Source organism: Molothrus ater, chromosome 1 (genome assembly GCF_012460135.2).
Source record: "Molothrus ater isolate BHLD 08-10-18 breed brown headed cowbird chromosome 1, BPBGC_Mater_1.1, whole genome shotgun sequence".
In the NCBI taxonomy this organism is placed as follows: Eukaryota; Metazoa; Chordata; class Aves; order Passeriformes; family Icteridae; genus Molothrus; species Molothrus ater.
The window spans coordinates 144,794,309-144,816,924 of NC_050478.2; the positions used below are offsets into that span (position 1 = coordinate 144,794,309).

Sequence of the window (22,616 nt, forward strand, 5' to 3'; positions counted from 1 at the left end):
AGTTTTACAGGTAAGCCTCAGAGCACAGTAACTTAAAGAATCATTACAAATATCATAGTTTAGCCATGTAGAAGACAGAATTTTATTTTTATTTTTATTTTATGTAGATAAAAAAATACATGATTATCATAATTCTCTTTCTGGTTCTCCATCTTCAACTGAAATTTGAATATTCTTGTTAAGCATAGATATAATTAAAATGGGAATTGGGTCAAGATATATTTGAATAGTTCCTGTATTCCACATTCTCTTAATTTCCAACTTGTTTTTTTCTGAAACAACGCATCTCTTTCATTTGTAGAATAATACCAGATGTTTCTGATCTAAAGATAAAACGAGACAAGATTTCAAGGCAAGACGTGAGCTTCATGAAAAAGGTAATAGAATGAGCATCACTTTTCTGTCTAGAAATCAGTAACAGAACCAGTGCTTTTGCTTTTCTTCTACAGCTGTGGTTTTGCAACAAGTCACAAAGATCAATACCAAATTATTGTAAGCAAGTTACAGTGATTTTAGTGTTGAGGTTCTCTAGATACTTGAAAGATGATTCCATGCAATAAAACTTTAATTTATGTCTTCAGTTAAAACCTTCATGTGCATGAAATTAAACCAGCATATGTCAAAACCATGATTCTGAAAAGATCTCCCTGTTGTTAGATCCCTGCACAGCATTTAATTTTTGCTCAGTAGCAGTTTTTCACTAGTTTGGCTTTTAATTTTTGCTGTATTTTTAGAAATTTTGTATTTAGAAATCTTTTTATAGCTGTGGTACAGGGACTTATGTTTTAGGTAAAGATGTCAAAGAAAGTTAACTTTGCACAAAAACAGCTATCTTCTTAAAATACTGTTTTCACAGGACTTTGTACCAGGTGACTTCTCAATATATTTGGTTCTAAAGAAAAATGGGCTTTTTTTAGATGATACTTAAGTGGAGTGAAATGGCTTACAGTAGACACCTTGGGTTTTATGTGGGAAAAATGCATAAAGCTGTTACTGTGCTCTGTCATTCCTGACTGGTTTATCTGTGTAGGTATGTTAACAAAAACCAGAAAATACTGAAGTAGGCCAAAATACTGCATGTAATAGTATGCAAACTAGAGTTGTACAGCATTCAAGTAACTTTGCAAGATAAATGTTCTTGCTTTAATTTAGTCCAGTTAACATTCTTCCAGTATGCGTTCATCTGGAATAATACAAATATAAAAAATACTCCAACATTGGCAATTATTAATAATGTATCTTTTAAAAAGTGAATTAAATCTTAATTCAATAATTTGGTATCTATGATTTAAAGCAATTTGGATAAGATGCATTTTGCTAGATGAAAGTTGTAGCTGTCAAACTAAATATTTGAATTGTTAATATTGATCTGAAAAAAAGGGCAGAAGAGGAAAAGAGATTCTTCACAGGTCAAGAAAAGAGCATACAGACTTCTAAAAAATATATTAACCCAGGGAAATGAAGTCAGTCAATGATTATCTGTGTGATACTGTTACTCACCTGGTGTAGGTGTGCATGTTAGCAGCCTGCTCCTCCCAGACGCTCTGCATAATCAAAGGACAGGGATGAGGTATCTCCAGAAGTTCATAAATATCTGGACGACCATTTGGGCTTGTTTGATGCTAATGGGGATCCTGAGACAATTTGGTATCACACCCAGGTGGAATGGAACCAAACATAGGCACAAAACTCTTGGTCTCAGACCAGTTGCTCAGTTTATAGCTATCCTTTCTTTGAAGGGAAATATTTAACTTCTTGCATTTTCCAGTCATCTAGAAAGATGCCATTCTTCATCAGTAGGATAAAAAAAATCGTTACTTTTATTTTCCAAATATACTGGGTCTTTAAACAGCTAACCTTTATTTTGTAGTAGCTTCTGTGCTTTGCTGGTAGCTGTGTTTCCCTCTTTTCTAAATACAGTGTGTATTTGAGCAGCTCTTTGATTTTAGAAGTAATGAAAAGACCAACAATGTCATCATTATTTCTCAAGTAAATATGTCCTGTTTGAAAAAGAGAGCTTGAAAATCACTTTTCTGCTTCCTTCTAGAGCTGAATTAATACATCTAGAGTTGGTCTTTAGAACTTGAAAATTATTTGTGTCAGCTGATAGAGACTTGTACCCCCCACCAGATGAGGAATGCTGGGGTGGTACTGAGCTCTGTTCCATACAGCACCTGCTGCTTATCTTGTGTTTCTTGTGTTTGCATTTTTCTTTTGTGTTGAGATAATAGTTTATTTACTGATATTTGGTTAGGCACAGTGTAATGAGAAGAAGGTCACTTTTGAAGTGGAGAGTCTTTCATTAGATGACCACTGTTCTTCACTAGAGCTGCAGCCTCCCTACACACGTTGGTAAATGAGCCTTGCTCACCTTGTGAAACACCTTCTAGCAGAATTTTTTCTTGGTTTGCTGTTTGAGGGGAGGTGCTCAATGAACAAATTGATGTCTTGACAAGGATAACACTTGGAGCTCATCAGTTCTTGAAAATGAGTTCTTGAAATGTCTCAAATGTTCTTGAAAAGTATTTCAAGATTACTTTTTGGTTTCTCCTTTTCATAAATGGGCAAATATTATTTTTCTAATATTTCAACAGGAAATAAATTCCAACATCTGATACTGTGCAGTAATCATGCAATTCTCTGTATCATCTCCTCTATCTGTACATTCGTGCATAAAATAGAACAGTATAGTGTTTATAAAGTAGCTGTTACTAGAAACTTGAGGTCTACTTGATTAATCATGTACTTATTTCTCTATGTATATGTACACCATGTATTTTATCCTTTTTTTGTTTTTTAATTCTCAATCTAACATCAAAGTTGGCTCTGTTTGGACTAGAGAATTGGACCAGAAGACCTTTAAATATCCTTTCTTACCTAAATTTTTCTATTATTTAATAGCCATTTTCCATTTTATGTGTTTCATAGCATGGTCAGCAGTTGTACAGACACATCTACCTAGGCTGCAAAGAAGAAGACAATGTCCAGAAGAACTTTGAACTCCTGTTTACATCTCTAGCTCTTACCACAATAGAACTGGCCAATGAAGAAGTGGTTATTGACCTCATTCGATTAGCGATTGCCTTGCAGGTATGGGTCTGTGTTGTATCTTATTTACTGACAATTCAAATGTGTAATTGGAGATGTGAAGAACTGGGGGGTTTTGTGTATTGATCCTCAAATTGGAAATCCCATAATTTGGTCTGGACTTGATTGGTCACTAAGGAAGTGCAATTTGTATGTACTGATGGGGAAACTTCATCTAATCGGTTTTGTAACAAACTTCCACAGCATGTGCTGTTCAGGAAAAACAGATGTGGAAAAATTTGAAACATTTATTAGAATCACTCATACTCATTAGCAGATTGACAAGGTGTTCTCTCAACCTATGATCTTGTGTTCTGTATAAAATGTATGGGCTGTCTGCACCCAGGATGAAAACTTCTGTATAATTAATTGATTGGTTGGGAATAGTTACTAAAGCACTCTATTTAGTCTAATAGACTAAATAGACTAATACTTAGACCTTAGACTAATATTCTGTCAGTGTTTTAGGCTTTATTCCTTAACATTTCCTTTATAGGTTCAAATATTAACTCATACTTGCATACAGTCCTCAGGGAAGCTGGATAACTTATTAATTTTATCTGTGTTGAAATCAAAAATAAAGTACTCCTAACATGTGCCCTGGAAATTAGATGAAATTGGGCCCTGTATTCCCAGTATATTCTGTCATTAACCTTATTCCTAAATGTGCAGCTGTATTATAAAATATCTGAAATGCAGTTTACATCCTTAATTTTAAAATATGTAATTGAACCAAATCCTTACTTGCTGGGAATGACATTAGGAGTTTTATTAGAGCAAAAATAATACAATCTGAATAAACATAAAAGTGCCAATATGGATTAAATAATTCCCTTTTTTGTGCTGTATCTGTGATTCACACTGGTGATCTTTATTATCAAACTGCTCCTTCTAGTTTTCCTGAGAAAATGTTAAGATCAACAGGTGGTAAGGACAAGAGACTACCAGTCATTAACCTGTACTTCCTGTCTGAGAAGCAGAATTTTGACTCGAGTAAATTTATTTTTCTTCATAATGGTTGAATCTTTTAAGCTCTCTAACTTCAGATCAATATATTCCTACTTCAGGAGTGAGCTAAAAGACTAGAATTTTAAGATGAGAGATATCAAATGTTAAGTAATAGCAGATAAACATCGTATGTCATACAGTGTAACCAATGATAAGTTTGATTTCCATGTATTCAGGACAGCCTGCTAACTTGGGAAAGCATCATGCTACCCCTTCTATTTCAGGACATTGCCATCATCAATGAGGATAATCTGCCAATGTTTAATCGTTGTGGTGTCATGGCATTGGTTGCAGCATATCTAAACTTCCTGAGTCAGATGATTGCAGTGCCTGCCTTCTGTCAGCATGTCAGCAAGGTAAGACATGGTTAAATATTTCAGGTCATTTAGAGCAATATACAGTCTACTGTAAAATCAGTAAATAACTTGTGTCAGGTGCTTGCTTGTTGTGCTTCCCTGTTTGTGTCCACTGACATTGTTCTTGATCTTCAGTCTCTCATTAAGTCAGCATTACTTGCTGACTCTTAAGATTATAAAGAAAATAATCTTCTCTCAAGATACAACATTTTATTTTGCTTATGGTGCCATATATAAAGAGCCAAATCTGGTATAAGACTTTATGGCCCCACTGTCTTTGCTAAAATAGTATTGACATGCACAAGACCTATAAGAATCAGATTTTTAGTCTAAAGGATGAGAGCCACAGTCTCTTTCCCTGGTTAAAAGAAATCCCAAACATCTCATTTGTGCTGAGGTTGATGTTTGTGAAGGTTAGGTGTTGAAGAAAACAACTATGGAGCTATTCCAATTTTTACTATTTGACATGGGGTTTTTTTTCAGGTCATTGAAACCAGAAGTGTGGAAGCAGCTTATTTTCTACCAGAAACAATTTTCAAAGACAAATCCAAGTAAGTAGATACAAAATGGGAATTAGTGGACAGTGAAGCCCCTATTTTGCTATTAAAAATCATACATCTTTGAGAAATATTCCATATGTGAAAAAAATCAGAGGTTTTATGGTGTTCTGAACAGGCAGAAGAATCCCAAGCATTAAAAGCATGTACACTTATAGGGAAAAAAAACGTGGGCTTCAGACTTTTTTTAATAGTAGTCAGAGGCATTTATACACAATAGGATGCTCAGTGTGCTAAGACAGCAAAATAAATCTTCACTGAATCACAGAATGGGTGAAGCTGAAAGGGATCTCGAGGTCATCTGGTCCAAGTCCCCTGCTTAAGCAGGGTCACCTAGAGCAGACTGTGCAGGACCACATCCAGGTGCTTTGGAATATCTCCAGGGATGGGGACGCCACAGCCTGTCTGGGTAACGTGTGCCAGTGCTTGGTCACCTTCACTTTGCACAAAAAAGTGTTTCCTGATGTTGAGGCAGAACCTTCTGTGTGTCAGTTTGTGCCCATTTCCTCTGGTTCTGTCACAGAGCAGCACTGAGAGGTGCTTAGTTCTGAGGCCTTTCCACCCTCCCTCCCTTAAGGGAGCTGTACACTTTATGAGATTCACCTTATCCTCTCCATGCTGACCTGGCCCAGCTCTCTCAGTCTTCACTGGAGAGATGCTCCAGCCCCATAATCCACCTCAGTGACCCTGTGGAGCCCAGTGGTGGGCTCCCTACTTGTCCTGGCTAGCCCAGCTCCGGACTCAGCATTCCAGGTGTGGCCTCACCACACCTGAATAAAGGGCAAGAATCTCCTCCCTCCACCTCCTGATGCAGCCCAGGATGCCCTCAGTCTTTTTTGCCACAAGGGCACACTGCTGGCAAATGACAAATATTACAATTAATTAATTACTATTAGTATTACTGTTGCTGTGCAGGTTTTTTATTTAACAGAGATCATATTCTCTCAAGATGTAGCAGAATAGGTGAAGAACATATTTCAGATAACAAGAAGTGTTAATTAAAGTAATCTAAAATACTGCAGAGGTTTTCAGTGGACTAATTTTAGGTTTGTATTCATTCCTAAAAAACTGACCAAGCTTTATTTCCATCAAATCATTACCATTGACCCTTCTTGGTTGCTCACAGACATTAGAAAAATATTTTATTTAACTAACAAATACCTATTGGTAGACAATAACTTCAAATATATGTTTTGACAGTCTTCCAAAATCCTTAGAGAAGGATGAAACAGATCTGTTTTTCCTGACAAACAAGATTGCAGAATCATTAGGAGGCAGTGGATACAATGTGGAAAGACTGTCAGTTCCATATGTGCCCCAGGTAACAGGTAAGTGGTGATTAATAGCAACACCACTTAGCACCAGTTATTAAGAATGTTTTCCTAATGTGTTGTGTGCCAATGAAATGTAATGTGACTGCTTGGCAACAAAACCTAATCAGATCATTTTGTCTTCTCAAGGTGGTTTTTTTCTTCTCATGAGCTACTGTATTATTGCTAAGAAGTTTCAAAGATTTTTTTTTTCCTTAAGGGATGGAAGTGAGGCAGAAGGTCTTAGAACACATATTGACTCTTTTTAATGAAGTCTTTGCTTCAAAAGAATACCTGTACTAACTTATCTAGAAAATGAGGAAAGAATATACAAGTCAGCTTTTCATGTAAACATTAGATGAAAGATACTCCATCTTTTTGCCACATGGACTTGTGCTGATTTATTTGCCTTAAACTGCCAATGAGCAGATGTTAATTTAAGCAAGAATAAGATATTTTCCTCCACCAGATACCTATGCAAGCTTAGTGTCTGGTAACAGTGGAAATAAAGTGTTGCCTGAGGAAGGTTTGTGGGAGTTGGTGCTGCACAGGCTGAGTGAATAATGTCAGAAGGACTAGCTAGTATGTGACATTTGTGTGGTTTTCACTTTTAATATCTTTTCAACAGCCAATTGAGCAAATTACTGAAAAAAAAAATGATTGAAGAATTTGTTCTTAACCATGTGTGTTTTGTGACTATGTATATAAATGGATTGCTATTGTAATAGACTAGGGGATACCCCAGCCCAAAGCAGGGCCTTTTTAAAGTACCTAGCAGTAAAATGTGATTTCTGTATTCTCTAGCTCACACATAGAAGGAACCAAAGTACATACAGCTAGTGAGTGCCAGATGTGTTCTCTTGCAGTCTGATTTAGAGACATTGCTGCCTGCTCTTGAATCTCTCTTCTGGATAGTTATTGTGGGAGGAATTGAGCTCTCCACACAGCAGATGTGGTTTTGTCCCAAAAATGCAAGCAGGCCCATTAGTGATATGTTCCAGCACAGCCACAGTGTCTGTTTTCTGTTGCTGGTTGTCTTCTTCTGAAAAGGATAATGTTCATATGCTTATTTCTTCTGGCACCTAAAACCAGTTAACGTTATATTTTAGTATTGGCAGAAGAGGTGGGCAGCAAGTGAGGAAATGTTACAGGCTTTGAGTGAATGAGAATGGAGTGAAGAAGATAGCCTGGTTTGAAATTTATGTTAAGCCTCTTCTAGAAGCTCAGATATATTTGTACCCAAATGACCTCAGTAAGATTTTCTTGTACACTTTGCTAAAAATGCGTTCCCACACAGGAAGAGACGCAAGTTCTGACATCAACATTAATTGAGTTTAGCTGCAAGTGTGATTAACTGCCTCTGCAGGTGATGAGAAATTGCCATATTTAATCCTTAGTAAATGTGAATCAGATGGGTTCAGGGATTTTGTAATTTTTTATAAAGAGCAGCAACCAAAACTTGTTTCTTGACTGTTGCCATAGCCAGTTAAGTTCATGAATCTTTGATCCTGTGGAGTATTGAGCTTCCCAAGCTTTTCATTTAACTGAATCAGGACCAAGTGAATATTTTGGAATTCCTAAGTTTTTCTTTTTTTACTGCAATGAAGCATTACATTTCTGCTATTAAGATTATAATGCTAAAATGTAGTGTTTCAAAAGAGATCATTAACCTTAATAAAGAAACAATACCTTTTATTGTATATTCCTGTGAAACCTAGAGTTGAACCCAAAATGCCAGTAAATATTTCATCCTAATTATTTCTGCTTTTTCCAAATATCAGTGTTACAATGCTTAACAATGACTTATAGAACATAATTTTGTCATCCTGATTTTGTTTCATCTCTTGATACTTCTTAACAACTTAGAAAGACATTCATATTTGCAAATTTTTATACCTGTTTCTCTTTCTTACTTGAGGGAGAAAACTAATTTAAAAGACTTTCAGTCATTTTTTGTCTACATATACTTATATATATATAAATATATTTAATTTGCCTCTATTTCCATCAGGCAAAAAACCTCATAAATGCAAACACAAGTCAAAAGGTAAAAATGAGCTGTAGGTCAGCCTGCTCTCCTGCCCTGTGGTGTGTCCCTATAGGATGTGCAGTCAAAAATGCTTTTAGAAGGCCTAAAGACCTTTAGGCCAGAAATTGTGTTGTACTTAGTGGATTTAGTGTTTCCTTATGCTTTTTTTGTTTCTCCCCTTGACATGCCTGTAGCAATGTTAGCTGCTGTGGGGTTTGCTGTTGTGTTTGCTCATGATTTTTTAATCTGCCAAAAAGTAGTTTCCTGTTTTGTTTTCCTGAGCAGGTAGTAGAGCCATAGGTATCATTTTTGTGATGGTACTAATTACCTCTTTGAGTGACATTACAAAAATCTGTAGAAAGCTGGAAAAAGCTCTCAGTTGTTTAAAGAATGATTATTCATCTTAATTACTGGTCATTCAAGATAATGACTGTACAAAGAACAGAGTCCCTCACCCAGGAAAAGAAGTGCCTTAAAGGTCATCTTGTTCCAAGGCCCCCTGCCATGGGCAGGGACACCTTCACTATCCCATCAAAGCCCCATCAAACCTGGCCTTGAACACTGCCAGGGATGGGGCAGCCACAGCTTCTTTGGGCAACCTGTGCCAGTGCCTCATTGGAAAGAATTTCTCCCTAATATCTAATCTAAATCTACCCTCTTTCCATTTAAAGCCATTGTCCCTTGTCAAAAGTGATGGAGCCCACCTTGGTCAGTGAAGTGACACACACAGCTGCTCCCATTGCCCAGGCAATGGGGCCAAGGCTTTTGGGACAGCCTTGGCAGGGGCTGGGCCAGTGGGTTTTGGGCTCCATCACTGTCCTTGAGCCCCTGGGCTCCTTCATGTGTGTGGGTGAACACTGTACTTTATAAGAGAAAAAAATTGTAATTGTCACAAATATTTGCCCACTTAATATGTTGAAATTAGAGATAAATGGGCATATTTCATATGTAAGTTTAGTGAGGCATCCATTACAAAAATGAATTCTGTCCAAAGTAGTCCCTAAAATGTATCTCCTGGTGTTTGTGTGTCAGTTATAGAGAGAGCAGCAAGATGGCAGCAGAGGTGTGGTTTTGTTGGGTGTTTTCTCTTGCAGGCTGAGTGCTTTCCTCAGATTTGGAATGTATTGGGTCATGTACCAGTGAGCCATCAGGGATTAAAAATTCAGTTAATCCTTCAGAATGCCATTTCAAATGCTCAGGGTGTCTGAGAACCTGGCAAATATTAGTAGAAATTCAGGTGTTTTTCACTAATCTGTTCTTTCACTGCCTCTTGATCTTAAAATGACATTTCATATATGTGACTTCTGAAAGTTATTTCTTGGTTTTTAAAAGCTGAGCATGTTCAGCTCTGCTGGAATGAATTCTGTTTGTTCATGCTCAATATTTGCACTGCAAAAGCACTTTGCTTGGCTAGAAGTGGTTTAAACAAAGGTTGCAGAAGAACCAGTATAAATTGCCTTCTCATGGGGGTGTTTTGCAGTTCTTCTTTTTCTTTTAGTATCAAGTGCCTGTAGCTGCTTTTAACTGTGCAGTGCAAGTCATCAGATAATAATAGCAAGGTCCAAATGGCTTGATCTTGCCTAAAATCTAAAATGTGACATTGCAGTTCATGGTTTTGTAAATGACACATGCAGAGGCCAGGCCACTCAAGTGTCTGTTTGTCAGAGGATCTTTGTGACAAGTCTTAAAATGTATTTTTACTGTTCATTAAAATCTTTTGTTAATATATTAAATGTCAAAAATGACAAAACACTAGTGGTGCAATGTCCTACGACTGCAGTCACAGAAGGAGATTCCATCAACTGATGGATCATTTGATCATAATCTCTTTATGCGGTAATTAAATTGTTGTGCTTCTTTTAGGATCAGCACAGTTGGTCTTATTCTGACAACTTTTTAGGCCAGCTGGACCTGCTAAAATAAGGAAGTGAGAAATGGAGAGAATTTTCTTCACCCAGTAGATTTTTAGACTTGCTGAATATGGTACTTGTAGCAACAAGAATAAGGAGGGATTGTTGTTCATCTCCATTCAGAAATCTTTGTTTCTGCTGTCAATGAATCGTGTTCCAATAAGCCCTCTTCTGTTTCAGAATACCTTAAAATTAAGACATTAATACTTCAATTTCACAAAAAAAAAGAAAAAAAGAAAGGCTTTTGTAAAGGATTTTACAGCTGTGTATCATCATGTGCTCTGTTATTATTATGCATTTGAATAAGACATCAGTTTTTTTAAATTCTGGACTTTGAAGGGAAAGTTGAAAAGATCTGTAATTTTGAGGAGGGAGGGACTATGAAAAGGTTATTTTTCTTCATGATTTGTAATTTAGAGCAGTAACTCTAAATGTATCATTTTTCACAGTTCAACTGATAAAATAGATGATCTTGGGTTAAACAGGCATATGGAAAAAAACTGCATCTGATGGGTAAAAATTTGACTGAACATGTTTCAAGAGCGTTGTGCAAAAAGTAAAATAATTTCTTCTTATGATAGATGAGGACAGACTCTCCAGGAGGAAGAGTATTGTGGACACAGTGTCTCTTCAGGTGGATATTCTGTCTGGCTGCAGCATAGAGGATAAGGTACGAAAATCACAGATTATTTTAAAGCAGCATCTTGAGTGGAGGGAGGGGGGAATGTAATTGAAATATTTCCAGGAAATCAAATATCTGATTATTATAGCAATGTTAAATATTTTGGGGGATTTCTTTTTTAAGTTGTGTATTTGCAGAAATGTGTTGTCAAAGACACTCCTATTGTATAAATAAATATAAAATATAAATAAATAAAAATAAAATATAAAGATCTTATTGTTTAAAAGGGTGAACTATTTGGCACTACAGTTTTTACAGATAGTACTACAGATTATGGTGTAGCAATACATTCATTTACTTGTTGAACAACTGGTGCTTTATGAGTAGATACTCTAAAATGTTTTCTTTGCCTTTTGAGGGATACAATAAATTTCAGTATCTGTATCCCTGTATCATTTGAAGTATTTGAGAGACTTGTTCAACAGCCTGGGGCTGTGAGATACAATCCTGAGAAACAGAAGCCTGGTGGGAGACCTGCAGTCTCTGAGTGGGACAGGTGAAGATTGTGTGCACCTGTGTCACTGGTTCCTCTCCAGAGGAGTTTGACATGCAGCAAAGGAAGTATAAAGTAGCAACAAAAAGTTCATATGTAGGGTACAGGAGCTGATGTTAATTATCCCTTAGGAAGACCACATTATAACTAAACTTCTCCCACATAACTTGACACTTCATTTGAAGTATTAAATTTCTACTTCTACTGGATATTTTTCAAGGTCCTGCTGATTTTTATTAAGTAGATTTCTACTGGCTGCAATGGAGATGAGCTGTTGAAATGGAGGTGTTTGTTAGTAAAAAATTCAGTATTAAGTTATAGCAAAGGAGCAAGCTTTACTTTAGACAGAAGTGATATGTTTTGCATTATTATTGTTATTATTATTATTATTATTTTTACTATTATTACTATTATTACTATTATTATTCCTTTCTGCTTTTTGCTCATTATACCTCAGATGATCTTTTGTGTTCACTTCTTGCTTTTGTGCTTTAGCAAGGATACAGATAAAAGTGGAAAGAATAAAAAGGTGTTTGAAAAATAAATGAGGCAATCAGATCTCTAGCTTTCTGAAGCAAGTAAATGCTCCTCACAGGACTGTTTGACATAAGTATTCTTTTTTAAAATCACTCGTTATATGTGGTTACGTGTAATTGACCAACTCCCTTGAAAGTAGAATTAAATGAAAGAAGTTTCCATTTCAGATTTCAAGTTATGCTGATGTTATGTCAAGCACTGAGACATAGACTATTTTGAAGTGGATGTAGTGGTTGTAGATAAAATCTTTTTATGGATTCTCAGCTTAATGTGGTCTTAATGTAGTCCAGTGTCTTAGATAATGAATTCCTTTTTATCTCTTAAAAATGTGAATTTTATTAATCAGGAACAGAGAAGCAAAGTATTCCTCCTCTACTTGCTTTATGAGATTTGTTTACAAGGCAAAGGATAAAACAGTATTTTCCAGTTAGCTGACTGGACCTTCATACCTATATATGAAATCTGGTTTTCTTGCTGTGTAGGTTAGTCAGTATAGCAATCCATAACCATCAGCAGAACTCAATTACAAAAAAAAAACAAGCATAAATCTTTATGATTGAGAGGATTACCTACTTAATTAATGGAAGTTTTAGGACATAATGATGTATGATATCATTTCTGCCCTGAGATAGAAGACTGTTTATCCATTAAATAGCTGTTATTTTTTACAATACAATTGCAGTTCTTCTGTCAGGAGACTCAAAGTTTTTTTTGTGGTGCCACGTCTTTTAGTGAATATTGTTCAGGAAGTGAGTTATTCCATAGTTATCTCCATTCATAAGGTGAAGCAGGTACACTACCTGTAAATGCAGGTAGTGCTTCTGGAGTACTAATTAATCAAGTATAATGCTGGGTAATACCAGCAACTAATGTGGAGATTAACTAACACTATGAAAGGCAGCCATAAACAACTAACATTTACCAAATGTGAGCTGTATAAAAGATTATTTCAGAACCTGAATACTCTGGATCTGTAGCCATATCCACAAATATTTTACAAAAAAATTATTTATTTTTATTTATTTAGAGGTAGAGGATACATGCTTATTAATAAAAACCTGTTAGAAAAATATAATTTACAGCTGCAGCTCATGAAATAACTCTCATGTAAAAAGGAAACAGCTACTTCCTTTTCCCTTAGCAGTAGTTCAAGCCAATAAATTAAAAGATTGGAAGAACTCATAATCTTCTGAATGGAATAAAGGAACTTTTTGCTAGCTTACCCCTTACCTTAAATCATACTAGACCATTCTTAAGAGTTGGTGTTTATCAGGAAGCCTGTTCACATGTTGGAAGGATTGAAGTGGGGAAATTCAAGTCAAGAAACCATGTTATGTTCAGATGAAGACTGTTCTGCCATCTAAACATTCTCCCCTAATGCCAAGAGGGTGGCTTCACTATAAATATATTTACTGGTATAGAAACTAGATCTATAACTAATTGAAACACTTCAGTAATTTTGCATCCTCAAGCAATTCTGGTGAAGTGCATCAGTAAATGGATATTCCTATCAGTAGATGAACAGATTTTCTCAGTGCATCAGACATAGCTTGTTATGAAGAGCCCTTTCACTCCAGTGTTTATGATGTAAGCACCAAATGATGTGAACCCATCATGATACAAAGTTAGCCTAAAGCAGTAACCATTCTCCACTCAGCACTCCACTGTCAGCTCCCATTTTAGCATCACATTGCTGGTAACTGAGTTGGGCCAGTTGAATCTGCTTTTCTAGAGGAATCCCTTTGGGGGTTCTCTCCCAAATTTGCCCTGAACCAAGACACTCAGCGAGCCTCAGGAAGCAGTTGATGTTATTGGCAACAGCTGCCTAAGAACCAGTACTGAGATTTTACAGTATAGAGACACTATAGCTTATTCCTGACCTAAAGGACTCCTCTGCCTAAATCCAAATCCATTTATAAAGGATGTTACCATAGAGCATCTTGAGTACAATCTGGAAAGTTTTCATTTGGTAAAAATTTCCTCACTAACTGCAGTGGCTTCAAAATGTGAATTAGTGATCTGTTGGCTGTCACAGAAAGTCCAAATGAAGTTATTGGAGACTTGTAAGGCTCTCTTGGCCTTCTGTGTTTTATCATATTCCTTATTTTTTAGAAGCTTATATTTTATATGTGATGATTAAGGAGTTTTTTTTTCTATGTGTTTAGGTTGATAATACTGAAGAAATCACCTTTGAAGCTTTGAAGAAAGCCATTGGTAAGATTTGTTACAGTTGTGTTTGTGCAGCATAATTCATGATTACTATGGAATTGCTGAAGAAAAGAGAGAGGCCGGAATAACATACAATATTACATTTTTTTTTCTTTTCAGCTAGTAAATTTATTAAGAACTCCAGTTACTTATTTCTAAATCTCTGAAATGATATCTTGATAATGTTAGTGAATTCATTTTCTGAAGTTAATGGGGCTGAATGAAAAGCATCTGGAAATGCCTGTCATCTATTACATTTGCAGTACAGACAAAGCTATAAATGTGAGATACTCTAGTAACATTGAGTGATTACTTATGAGGTAACTTGAGTATTTTTTTTGTATTAAGATTTTTGAGTCTTCAGTGCATTCAAAAATAGGTTGTAAATTACACATTGTGGAGTTTAAAGTACTGAGGTTTTTTTAAAAGAATGTTGTTTTGACAAGTGACCTGGCTGTGAGAACACAGAATTATCCAGATTCCTTATTTCATATTACTATAAGTAATTGCTAATTAATGCTTTTCAGTCTACCAAAATCCTCTTTAAAATCTGAATTAAACATTGATGTTAAGAACAGTAGCATGATACTGGGAGATTCTTGTTTCCTCTTAAATCTGAACCTGTGTGCAGTAAGTGAGAAGTGCAGGCAATAAAGCAAAAGGGAGTCTGGATGTTAATTTTAATTAAAGACTTAGTAAGAAAGGGGAAAAATTTGGTCCTCAAACCATCTCCCTGGAATTTTATCTACATTTGGCTTTAGAAGCAGGTGCCAGATGACAGATCACTTGAGAATGCTTGCATCACTTCAGGCACAATCCTTGTTCACTTCTGCAGTGCACATTTGATATTTCTTGTACTTCATAGGTAAAGATTGCATTTGTCTTTAATTTTGTTTTTCATTATTCTTTCAAGATAACAATGGACTTGAAGAACAGGAAAAGGAAAAGAGGCGTCTCGTGATTGAAAAGTTCCAAAAGGCTCCATTTGAAGAAATTGCAGCTCAATGTGAAACCAAAGTGAGTTTCTGCAAAATGTTAGCACTGAGGATATCAGTGTAGGCACTAGTGGGCATGTGCTGACTGAAGGTGATTTAAGTTGTTGTGTCACTGCTGCTGTTACTTGTTTAGAAATTCAGTTCCTTGTTTTGTCTTCAGTGCTATCAATGGTGGGAGATTCCAGTAATTTGAATGTGTTTGTGTTTGTTCCTGGACCATTTGGAAGGTAATGGGTAACTTGTACATTCTTCACCTTAATTCTTCTTCTTGCTCTCTTTGAAATCCAGGTTCACAGTCCATGCCTGTTTCATTCTGGGATAACCGGAGCAGCATTTAACCCACTATGTATTTTAAATAACTAAATTTATTTCAGGTTTGTTAAACTCCTGTCTGCAGCAGCAGAATTTGGTCCATAATTCTTGACACTCCAGGACACACTCACCCAATCTCAAATACATCTTTAAGGCTCAGAGTCCTTGCAGCAGTGAAAAAGGAAATTAAGAAATGTGGCCTAGATTTACATGTGGCAGTGTGGAACACACTCACCCTGAGTGTGGCCTGGCACAGCCATTGTAGCTCAGTTCAATATCTAGGAGTTAATAATTCAATTTTAATTTTTTTTCCCTAGGCAAACTTGCTTCACGATAGACTGGCACAGATACTGGAACTCACCATCCGGTAAGGCTTTATGCAAGAACAGTATCATACCTGAAAAATGATAATATTAAGCAATGGTGGCTGTTTTCAGATGGTTATGTCATAGTGTTCTCAAACACATGTAATAAGGAGAAAATACTTGCTTTAACTGAATGCTGTGGTTTAGCCCTGATAGGTCCATGTAGCCCTGTGTAGCCACTGGCTTCACTCTCCTCAGCAGGATGAGGAAGAGAATTGGAAGGGTAAAAGTGAGAAAAACCATGGGTTGAGATAAGAGCAATTTAATAGGTAAAGCAAAAGTCACACATGCTAGCAAAGCAAAATAAGAAATTCTTTCACTTCCCATGGGCAGGCAGATGTTCAGCCATCTCCAGCTAATCTCTTTGGGAAGGCAAATGCCATCGCTCTGAATGTCTCTTTTTTCTTACTGCTTTCCTTAAAGCTGTTACTGCTGAGAATGACACCATGTGATAAGGGGTATCCCATGGGTCATTTGGGGTCAGCTGTCCCATAGTGATATGGGGTATCCCATGGGTCATTTGGGGTCAGCTGTCCCATTTGTGTCCCCTCCCAACTTCCTGTCCACCTGCAGCCCACACCCTGGCCCAGCAGTGTGAGGAGCAGAAAAGACCTTGACTCTGTGTAAGCTCTGCTCAGCAGTAACAAAAACATCCCTGTCTTATCAACACTGTTGCCAGCACAAATCCAAAACACAGCCCTATACCAACTACTGTAAAAAAAAAAATTATCCAAGCCAAACCAGCACACTGAAAAAGAGTGCTTTTCTATTTTCTTACTTCTTTGAATCTTCCTGATAGTGGAGAATATTCAGAAACCATGTCACTGTGTCTTACAGTATCTCTGTGTCTATCAGTAGTATTGCAGGATGCTGTTGTTTTCCCAATACTGCATCTGGTTGAGAAAATAATTAGATATTGAGCCCCCCAAGTAGTTCATGGTGTTATTATAGAGAGTTGTGCACATCATTATGCAGGAAAAATAGTATTTATTAGCAGTAAGATGCATTTTGATAGTTCTGTAACATCAGTGAAATTGATGATGCAGACAAGAATATAAAAATCCTCAGGGCATGATAATTTAATTAGAATTTCAGGACTAGGATAAAATACTACTGGTATTTTATTATTTTATTATATACTGTTGGTATATATATGGGGGGTAGTTTAATCTTGTTTCTCTCCTGTAAGTGTGTAAATTTATATAAAAGCAATCCATGTAAGTGTAAATTCTGTATATTGGTTGTGCTTCTCACACAGTCCTCCACCCAGCCCCTCAGGAGCGATGACCATGACTGCTGGACATCCTCATTACCATTCTGTTCCAGTCTATGAGATGAAGTTTCCAGATCTTTGTGTGTATTAAGTGTCTTCTGAAGTCTGCTGGACATTATTTAGAATAGAGTACAATAGAAAGAACAAGATGAGTTTTCAAATTTTATTGTTTATTGTATCTAACTTTAATATAATGATGGACATGAGCCAAATACAGATTATTTTAGCCAAATTCATGAAACTGTCTTGAATTGTTTTATTCTGTAATCTATTTTGAGTTAGGTTTTTCACAGACCACGTTTCTTCATTTTCATATTTGAGTACATGGGAAAGATTTAAAACTTGTCTTGCCATATAGGTAAATATTTCAGTTACTCTAGGAATTTGTATTGCTTCAAATTCCTTTAATTTGAGATATTGTAACTGAAAAACCTATTAAAGCCTTTGTTTGGTTTGGGTTTTTTTTGGTTGGGTTTTTTTTTGGTTGGTTGTTTTGTTGTTTGTTTGTTTGTTTTTTTACTCCTCTCCACCTCAATTCTATGTCAAACTAGAATGCTTTTGGCTTGCTTCATCTCATTCAATGTAACCACGGGAGCCCTACCTGAGCTCCCTCTTGTTCCTGCTGTCACAGCTGCTCAACTTGTTTGGTTTGGAATAGATGGAAAAACCAATACCTTACATGTGTTCAAATACAGTGAATGAATTAATGGGCACTTATTAAGTATATTTTGATGCATCCCATAACATGCTTTTTAGATAGCTACATCCAGTATATGTACTGTGTTTCTTGCTAAAAGTTAAATCTTAAGCTTTGCATAAGAGAGGAGAAAATCTCCTCTTGAAGCACGGACTTGTGCAATATATTTCATGTCTTAAGATGTATGGTTTACAGACTGTACTTTTGAAAACACTGTAGTATTTTGTCTGCTTTAGTATAAATACAGGAGAGATATATTTAGTATAGCAGAAAATAAACTGAGGGCATTTTAAATCATAAATACTAAAACTATATTCTGTGAGACATTTCTCTGTAGTTTATAACAGCTTTTTAGTGATATTTTAGAAATTGAAAGTAAACTCAATTAAACCATTTAAAGATGAAGAATTTATTACATATATTTTCAAGCAAAAGCATTTTTAGAGACGCATCTCTGTGTTTGTTTTTATTTCATTTCTCAAACCTTTAAGGTAAATTTCATAGGTTTATGTATCTGAGCATATACTATTCAAATGTAAATAAAGTAAAACTGATAAAGTAAATCTTGGACATTTGATGATAATTATCAAGGTTCTCTTTATGACTCACTAAATCCTGCCAGCAAAAAAAGGATTGCCATGAATAGTAAATCTGAAGTCCCTTAATTTATCTGAATCTGACTGGGGCAGTGTAAACATGAATGAATGCTCTCAAATATCTATAATAAATGTAGACATTTAATTGAGTGTTTTGGATCAACAGTGAACATGAAGAAAGTAACTGAACTTCAGTTAGGCCTGCTTTGAGCAGGAGCTTGGTTTAGATGACTTTCAGAAGTCCCAACCTAAATTAATCTTTGATTGCATAACTCATGACCTGAAGGATTATTAGCCCTGCTGATTTGCTGACTGGAGCCTTTGCAAGCCCATTGTAAAAAGGATTTTAAGTTTTTTGAACAGTAGTCCAGTATTTAAAGGCCTGATGTGGCATGACATAGAGAAATATCAGCTACTTAAACCTATGAGATGACATGCTGAGTTTCAGAAAGCATTCACAAAGCTCAAAAGGTAATTGAGACCTTCTTTTCAGTTTAACAGTGCAATCACAGCTGTTAGTGGATGACGAAACAACCCCTTATCTACAGCATTCCGTTGTGATTTTTACTGCTGCAGCGTGTCAGCCTGATCAGACCACAGTCTACACATAAATAGGACTCTAGCTTTTAGTTTTCACTTTTTTTTTTCCTTTTTTTTAAGGTAAGACTAAGACTTTTTGGCCTGTATAAAGACTGTAATTTTTTAAAAAGTAAATCCAACATAGGGATACAATGTAAAAAACCTACCCACTGTCATTTTTTTAAGAATAACACTTGGCACTTTTGTACAAAAAGGAGGAGTCTAAGTAATACAGAATGTACTTCTGTTTGCACTTGTGCAGTATGGAGACAGTGCTGTAAATACAGGATTGTTTCTGTGATTGAATTCTGTTGCATGAATGCTGCATGTGAAAAAACTAGATTCAGCATTTCATTTTCTGTTCTGTTAATGAAATATTTTTCCTTTATGGTAATGGTAGGTTTCTGTGTTTCCAATGTTCAGTTTGGGAAATGGAGGTGTTGTGCAGGTGTAGTGCAGGGAGTGAAGAGTTTGTAACACTCTGTATGTTCACATGATATTTCATTTCTTCCTTTATGGAAATTCAGGGAGTCTGTAAGTTGATAATTGGTTCACTGAGGAGTCTGTAAGTTGATAACTGGTTTACTCTGAGGAGTCTGTAAGTTGATAATTGGTTCACTCTGGCCTTTCTAGACACATGGGAGATGGGAGTGACTGTAAAATGTATTGGTTTGGTAGTTATTGTCATATGAGCCAATGAATGAAACCAAAAGAATTGAGAATGCTGTTTGTTGTACAGTACAAAGCTGCTTTGTTTCACTTCTCTTCATGTTCTTCAGACAAGCTGCAGAACTTAAAAGCTCCTTATGCAAACTGGCCCTGTGTTATCTGCAACACACTGAGCACTGTCTTAATGGTTATAATTGGTACCCAGTTTCAATGTATTCCAGCTGTTGCTTGGGGTTCTCTTTCCTATTATGTCATCTTGAAAAAAATATAGCTTTTGGTAGTGAGTCATTTTAAGATAAATTAAATTCATGGTCATACTAAAAGGTAGAAATAGCCTGTTGTCCAAAACCAGAGTAGGGCTAATTTGTCTGTTGTTCCAATGGTAATATATTCTGTACTGTATGTAATGAACCAGTTTCAATAAATGTAAGAACACACTGTGCAATCTATATTTAAGCAATAAAATAAACCAAAATTTAAAAATTAATCTTTTCTAAGGTGTCAGTTAATTTTTATTGCTCACAATTTATATATCAATTACTAATTTTTTTAGCATTTAAAATAGCCCTCAGTTTGCACACCTTTTTTTTTTTTACTATTAAACCTGGGCAGGCTTCAGAGGTGGGGCTATGAGAATCTCATGAGGTTCAGCAAGGCCAAGTACAAGGTCCTGCACCTGGGGTCAGGGCAATCCCAAGTACAAACACAGGCTGGGAGGAAAATGGATTGAGAGCAGCCCTGGGGAGGACTTGGGGGTGTTGGTGGGTGAGAAGCTCAGCATGTCCCAGCAATGTGCTCTGGATGCAGCCCAGAAACCAAACAACATGTCCTGGGCTGTACCCAGTGCCCCATGGGCAGCAGGGCAAGGGAGGGGATTGTCCCTCTCTACTCTGCCCTTGGGAGACCCCACCTGAGGTCTGCATCCCTCTCTGCAGTCCCCAAAACAAGGAGGTGACTTGTCCAGAGGAGGCCACAAAGTTGATCAAGGGGCTGGAGCATCTCTGCTGTGGGGACAGAGAGAGTTGGGGCTGTTCATCCTGGAGGAACATGATTTCCTCTGGATCTGGGGAGACCTTATAGCACTTTGTAGTTCCTAAAGGGGATTCAGGAGAGCTGAGAAGGGACTTTGGGCAAGAGCATGCAGTGATAAGGCAAGAAAGAATGGCTCCAGATTGAAAGAGAAGGTTTAGATTAGATGTTAGGAAGAAGTTCTTTCCTGTGTGTGTAGTGAGGCACTGGAACAGGCTGCCCACAGAAGCTCTGGGTGCCCCATCCCTGGAAGTGTTCATGGCCAGGTTAGAAGGGGCCTTGAGCAACCTGGTCTAATGAAAGGTGTTGGTGCCCATGGGACAGGCAAAGAATTCAATTATTAAAAAGTTAAAATATTGAAGTAGGAAATATTTGTAGATTACTAGTTAATAAATTAGTTGTTCACTTTTGGGAAACAGCTATGTTTTGGCCAGTTATGCCCCAAATCTATGAAAAATATGGTGTAAAGTGACTATGAGAATGAGAGAAGAAAGAAAAAAACTATGCTAAATGTTTCTTTTTTATCTGCTTGTCATTTTTCAAATTATTTTAGCAATGATCTCTGATTATGAATAAATGTACCTAATCATGACTAGATTATTTAAAACCTCACTTTATCATCACAAGTCATGTGGTAGTAATTAGGGCACAACTTGGGTGTTAAACTCTTCCTAAAATAGAGTTACTGGGGAAAAAAGCTCAAAGGAATTAATGACAAATTGCCTGAACAAAAGCATATTTATTTTGTTATTTCTCTTTTACCTGATTGACTAAATGATCCATCCCTATCTCTGCAGTCAGAAAATTCAGCATAGTTGAGTGAATGTTTGCATAACCATGAAGTAATAATTAGCAGAAAGGAATGGGAGTTTATTTTAAGGTGCAGTGTTCAGAACAGCAGCACCACTCTTGTCAAAGAGATGAACTGATGTTTTTCTGCAGTGCAATTCATTCACCTGCTTACCACATTTCAGCTTATCATTTCTCTCACTTTCTCATTGCAATATTTATTCATAAATTCTGTGAAATGTAAAATAATTTTTCATCCCTATAATAAAACTGATAAAAGTTGCAGTGTAATGCAAATCTCATCCTCAGCATAGGACCAAAATGGGCATTTTGCAGTTTTAGCATTTTGCTTCAGTTCTGAGATGTCCTTTTTCTGTACAGCATAAAGGGGGAGTTAATGAAAATCTTGTCTGCGAATCGAATTTCTCACATCACTTATTTGACCTCTGCCTTCCCTTAAAGAAAGTCTTTTTGTTCTGTTGTTTTTTTCACCAGGGCTGAAGATGTAGCCACTGAGATCCAGAGGGATTCATGTAACTAAATACCATTGGGGTTTATTTTGGGAGTTTGTGTGGTGGAATTTGTTTGTGCTTTGGAGTGGAGGGGAAGGGGGTGGTAATGTTTGGAGTTTTGTTTGTTTGTTTAGGGTTTTGTTTGGGGGGGTTTTGCACTGTAGTAATCCTTTGCACTTTTAATGTAGGAAAAATACTGAAGGGGGCTTATCACCAGCCAGAGTTTTATCCAATATAAACTGCTCATCCAAGAACATTCACAGGCATTTTCACCTGCTCTTCTCACACTGTTCAGTTCACACACGATTCACAGGCTGGGGTTTCGTGAACTGCAGCAGGATCTGGAAGAACACAGGCAGCATCTCTGCACCCAGCATGAGGGTACATGCCACAGTCATTGGATAGTAGGGAGACATGCTATAGTCTTTGTAGGAATACTTTGGTGACACAGTTCAGTCCTGTAGAACAAGATGATGAAGAAGAAATCCAGACCTTTCAGAGCTGCTGAATGAATCACTGGGAAGCTTGCAGCAACATTTTTTGTTCTAGGAATATTGGTGAGTCACAGAATCATAGAATGGGTTGGGTTGGAAGGGATCTTTAGAGGTTTGTCATGGCCTGAT

General features: G+C 36.6%; 1 protein-coding gene across 9 annotated transcripts in view; it reads left to right on the top strand.

The window, feature by feature from the left end:
- Positions 1-20,150, top strand: part of EFR3A (EFR3 homolog A) — a 76,518-nt gene extending 56,368 nt beyond the window's left edge. For 7 of the 9 annotated variants that reach the window (XM_036402639.2, XM_036402674.2, XM_036402629.2 and 4 more), the window contains 10 exons: positions 302-377; positions 2,929-3,090; positions 4,320-4,451; positions 4,935-5,002; positions 6,209-6,336; positions 10,839-10,927; positions 14,135-14,183; positions 15,091-15,194; positions 15,802-15,851; positions 18,909-20,150. In XM_036402639.2, coding sequence (XP_036258532.1) covers positions 302-377; positions 2,929-3,090; positions 4,320-4,451; positions 4,935-5,002; positions 6,209-6,336; positions 10,839-10,927; positions 14,135-14,183; positions 15,091-15,194; positions 15,802-15,851; positions 18,909-19,026 — 976 coding nt within the window. In that variant the 3' untranslated portion in view covers positions 19,027-20,150. Of the gene's footprint in view, positions 1-301; positions 378-2,928; positions 3,091-4,319; positions 4,452-4,934; positions 5,003-6,208; positions 6,337-10,838; positions 10,928-14,134; positions 14,184-15,090; positions 15,195-15,801; positions 15,852-17,107; positions 17,583-18,908 lie in introns of those variants that run through there. The other 2 variants (XM_036402702.2, XM_036402693.2) reach the window with 2 other exon arrangements.
- The last annotated feature ends 2,466 nt before the right edge of the window (positions 20,151-22,616 follow it).